This window comes from Penaeus vannamei, chromosome 25, assembly GCF_042767895.1.
Source record: "Penaeus vannamei isolate JL-2024 chromosome 25, ASM4276789v1, whole genome shotgun sequence".
Classification (NCBI taxonomy): Eukaryota; Metazoa; Arthropoda; class Malacostraca; order Decapoda; family Penaeidae; genus Penaeus; species Penaeus vannamei.
In genome coordinates, this window is record NC_091573.1 from 8787271 (window position 1) to 8792270 (window position 5000).

Genomic DNA, 5000 nt, shown 5'->3' on the forward strand with positions numbered 1-5000 from the left:
TTCTCTAGGCTGGTTAGAATCCAGACTTGTCAGAGATGCGAGCTGTGATGACTTTCGTGAACAATTTGTAACTGAAAGGAGGCTTATGGGTCGATATTTTTTTAAAATCTTTTATCTCCTTTTTATGTATCAAAATAATTATCGCATTTCCCCAGGACTTCGGATTTTTTTTTTTTTTTTTTTTTTTTGAGAAGACATTTGTGAAAAAGACTGACTAGGTGGGTGTGTTCTCCTAGTTAGGTGAGCGGTGCGACGGTCACCTGAGTCGGATTCGCAAGAGGTTCCCGGTCCCGGCTGACTCACAGAACCGGAACGTGAGAAAGGCTTGTCTCGTCGCCCGCCCATCTCCGTCTCTGTTTGGTCCCGCGGTGGGCGTGGAACGAGCTGCTTGTGTGTGTGTGTGTGTGTCTATTTGCATTATCATTCAGTGTGTGTGTGTATTTATGTATATGTAAATATTTATATGTATATATATATGTGTGTGTGTATGTGTGCGTGTATGTCTGTGTGTGTTTGTGTGTATGTTCGGGTGAGTGTATGTATATATTTATGTATATGTAGATATTTATGTATATATATGTGCGTGTGTGTGTGTGTGTGTGTTTTGTGTGTGCCTGTATGCATGCGCGCGTGTATATTTTGGAAGCGCCCAGAAGAAAGGAGGCAAGCGTCGCAGGCCAAGCAATTGGCATTGTGATTAACTTATAAATAAGATAAATTAAAAAGAAAAAATAAGAGATAAGCATCAAGAGAAATTGTGTAAATGAAAGTAAATAAAAAAATAATAAATATCCAAATGAAATGAATAGATACAATAGAAGAAATATAAAAAAAAGAAACAAAGTATATCATAAAAACAAAAAAATGCAAACGAAAAAATAGATATACAAACGAAACAAAAACACACAAACGAAAAAATGAGTACAAATTTAAAAGAGGGTTGCGTAGTCGAGCGTAGTTTCGGACACTTTATAAGGGCCTATCACACTAGCACTTTTTTCCGCCAATTTTTTGCGTTTCCGAATGAACTCCCTATGAAAATCATGTCAACAAACATGGCGCTATCGGAGTGAGGTCCCGGGAATCGCACGAACATTCTCATACATATTACATTATTTTAAAGAAGTATGATGATGTATATTGTATATACGAATGTTCTAAAATACTAGCTTATGTTTACATTCACTCATCCTATCCAATTTATTAATAGCACAAGATCAACACGGAAATTGGTCAGACAGTGACGTTATGTAAACAAACTAATCCGGAAGAAGCTGATCCCTTGTAGACGATCCTTGCGGAAAGCCTCAAATTCAGACGGAACCCCAGAAATTGACGGAAAAAGTGCTAGTGTGACAGGGCCTTCAAGTTCAGACAGAACCCCAGAAATTGACGGAAAAAGAGCTAGTGTGACAGGGCCTTCAAGTTCAGACGGAACCCCAGAAATTGACGGAAAAAGAGCTAGTGTGACAGGGCCTTCAAAATCAGACGGAACCCCACAAACTGACGGAAAAAGAGCTAGTGTGACAGGGCCTTCAAATTCAGTCGAAACCCCAGAAATTGACGGAAAAAGGGCTAGTGTGACAGGGCCTTCAAATTCGGAGAAGCGGAACCCCACAAATTAGGCAGAAAAAGAAAGCTAGTGTGACGAAACCTTCAAATTCAGTCGAAACCCCAGAAATTGACGGAAAAAGGGCTAGTGTGACAGGGCCTTCAAATTCAGACGGAACCCCAGAAATTGACGGAAAAGGGCTAGTGTGACAGGGCCTTAAAATTCAGACGGAACCCCAGAAATTGACGGAAAAAGTGCTAGTGTGACAGGGCCTTAAAATTCAGACGGAACCCCAGAAATTGACGGAAAAAGAGCTAGTGTGACAGGGCCTTTAGATCAACGTTTCGGACTTGATGTGTAAGGGGTCGGGTTTGTGAAAACGATTGGCTAGGTGGGTGTGTTCTCCTAGTTAGGTGAGCGGTGCGACGGTCACCTGAGTCGGATTCGCAAGAGGTTCCCGGTCCCGGCTGACTCACAGAACCGGAACGTGAGAAAGGCTTGTCTCGTCGCCCGCCCATCTCCGTCTCTGTTTGGTCCCGCGGTGGGCGTGGAACGAGCCGCTTGTGCGTGTGTGTGTGTGTCCTTTGCGTGTATGTTCGTGTGAGTGTGTGTGTGTATTTATGTATATGTAAATATTTATATGTATATATATATGTGTGTGTGTATGTGTGCGTGTATGTCTGTGTGTGTTTGTGTGTATGTTCGGGTGAGTGTATGTATATATTTATGTATATGTAGATATTTATGTATATATATGTGCGTGTGTGTGTGTGTGTGTGTTTTGTGTGTGTGTGCCTGTATGCATGCGCGCGTGTGTGTTGGAAGCGCCCGCGAGAGAAAGGGCAAGCGTCGCAGGCCAAGCAATTGGCGTAGCAAGGTGCTTATAAATAAGATAAATTAAAAAGAAAAAATAAGAGATAAGCATCAAGAGAAATTGTGTAAATGAAAGTAAATAAAAAAATAATAAATATCCAAATGAAATGAATAGATACAATAGAAGAAATATAAAAAAAAGAAACAAAGTATATCATAAAAACAAAAAAATGCAAACGAAAAAATAGATATACAAACGAAACAAAAACACACAAACGAAAAATGAGTACAAATTTAAAAGAGGGTTATGGTCGATGTATTTTGACACTGGCAAGGGCCTACCACACTAGCACTTTTTTTCCGCCACTTTGTGCTCCGAATGAACTCCTAAGGAAAACTCATGTCAACAAACATGGCGCTATCGGAGTGAGGTCCTGACTCATCAGACCATTCTTCTGGTTATACATACATTATTTTAAAGAAGTATGATGATGTATATTATAGTTACTGAATGTTCTAAAACATTAATAGCTTATGTTTACATTCACTCATCCTATCCAATTTATTAATAGCACAAGATCAATATTTTAAAATTGGTCAGACGGAAAATTGGTCGTAACTGTCTTGGTCTGGGAGGCGTCTCCTTTGTAGACGATCTCGAGTGAAAGCCCAATTCAGACGGAACCCCACAAATTGACGGAAAAAGTGCTAGTGTGACAGGGCCTTAAAATTCAGACGGAACCCCAGAAATTGACGGAAAAAGTGCTAGTGTGACAGGGCCTTAAAATTCAGACGGAACCCCAGAAATTGACGGAAAAAGAGCTAGTGTGACAGGGCCTTCAAAATCAGACTAACCTCGCTTTCAACCGACGGAAAAAGTAGCTAGTGACAGGGCCTTCAAATTCAGTCGAAACCCCAGAAATTGACGGAAAAAGGGCTAGTGTGACAGGGCCTTCAAATTCAGACGGAACCCCACAAATTGACGGAAAAAGAGCTAGTGTGACAGGGCCTTCAAATTCAGTCGAAACCCCAGAAATTGACGGAAAAAGGGCTAGTGTGACAGGGCCTTCAAATTCAGACGGAACCCCAGAAATTGACGGAAAAGGGCTAGTGTGACAGGGCCTTCAAATTCAGTCGAAACCCCAGAAATTGACGGAAAAAGAGCTAGTGTGACAGGGCCTTCAAGTTCAGACGGAACCCCACAAATTGACGGAAAAAGAGCTAGTGTGACAGGGTCTTTAGATCAACGTTTATGACTTGATGTGTAAGGGGTCGGGTTTTTTATTGTTTCTTTGTTTGTTTGCTTTTTGCTTTTGAACTTTCTTGTTTTACTCTTTTTTCTTTTTTTTCTTTCTTTTATTCTCTTTTATTTTCCTCTTCGGTTTCTTTGTTTTACTCTTTTTCTTTCTTTTCTTTCTTCCTCCTTCTTCTCTTCCTCCCTTCTTCTTCCTCTTCTTTGGCTTGTTCATTTTTTCTTTTCTTCTTTTTTCTTCTCCTCCTCCTTCTTTTTCTCCTCCTCCTTCTTCTCTTCTCCTCCTCCTCCTTCCTTCTTCTTCCTCCTCCTCCTCCTCTCTCCTCCCTCCCTCACTCTCCTCCTTTTCTCCTCCTCCCTTTTTCTCCTCCCTCCTCCTTCTTCTCCTCCTCCTCCTTCTTCTCCTCCCTTCTCCTCCCCTCCCTCCCTCCTCCTTACTTCCTCCCTCCCTCCTCCTTCTTCTCCTCCTCCCTCCCTTCTTCTCCCTCCTTCTTCTCCCCTCCTCCCTCTCCTTCTTCTTCTTCTCCTCCCTTCTCATCATCCTCCTCATCATTGTCATCTTTAAATCATATATCATTTTCTCATCACCTCATCATTGTTGCTCATCATCATCATTGTTGCTCATCATCATCATTGTTGTCATCATCATTGTTAATAAATATGGTCATCATTGCTCATTCTTCTTTATAGTCATCATTGTTGTTGTTCGCCTCGCTTGATCATCATTATTCTCTTCTCATCATCATCATTGTTGTCATCATCATCGTCATCATCATCATTGTTGTCATCATCATCGTCATCATTGTTGTCATAATAATAAATAACATTTTGTTAATATCATTGTTGTCATCATCATCATTGTTGTCATCATCATCATCTTTCTTCTCATCATCATTGTTATTCTACTTATATCTATCATATCATGTCATCATCATTGCTCATCCTCGTCATTTCTTCTCATCCTCCCTCATCATTGTTGCTCATCATCATCATCATCCTTGTTGCTCATCATCATCATCATTATCATCATCATCATCATTGTTATTTGTTGTCATCATAAATAAACACTCTATTACATTTCTTTTATCATCATCATCTGTGTTGTCATCATATTGCAATAATAAATGGTCATCATCATTGTTGTCATCATCATTCCTTCTAATTCATCATCATCATCATTGTTGTTGTCATCATCCTCAGTCCTCCTTCTTCTCCTCCTCCGTCCTCCTTCTTCTTCTCCTCCCTCCTCCTTCTTCCTCCTCCTCCTCCTCCTTCTTCTTCTCCTCCTTGCTCTGCTTTCTTTCTACTCCTCGTACAAGCTGCTCCTACTCCTCTTTCTTCTTCTCCTCCTCCTCCTCCTTCTTCTCCTCCTCCTCCTTCTCC

General features: G+C 40.8%; 1 protein-coding gene across 1 annotated transcript; it reads left to right on the plus strand.

The window, feature by feature from the left end:
- Window positions 1-1055: 1055 nt before the first annotated feature.
- Window positions 1056-3481, plus strand: LOC138866364 (uncharacterized). The gene is made up of 4 exons (XM_070138891.1): window positions 1056-1069; window positions 1289-1578; window positions 1837-1909; window positions 3301-3481. The coding sequence occupies exons 1-4, from the start codon at window positions 1056-1058 to the stop codon at window positions 3479-3481; spliced, it is 558 nt and encodes a 185-aa protein (XP_069994992.1).
- The last annotated feature ends 1519 nt before the right edge of the window (window positions 3482-5000 follow it).

Coding starts and splice junctions, on each gene's coding strand:
- LOC138866364 (XM_070138891.1), top strand. Junction 1,579..1,836: donor AATTGACGGAAAAAGGGCTA/GTGTGACAGGGC, acceptor CTTAAAATTCAG/ACGGAACCCCAGAAATTGAC. Junction 1,910..3,300: donor CAACGTTTCGGACTTGATGT/GTAAGGGGTCGG, acceptor TGACGGAAAAAG/GGCTAGTGTGACAGGGCCTT.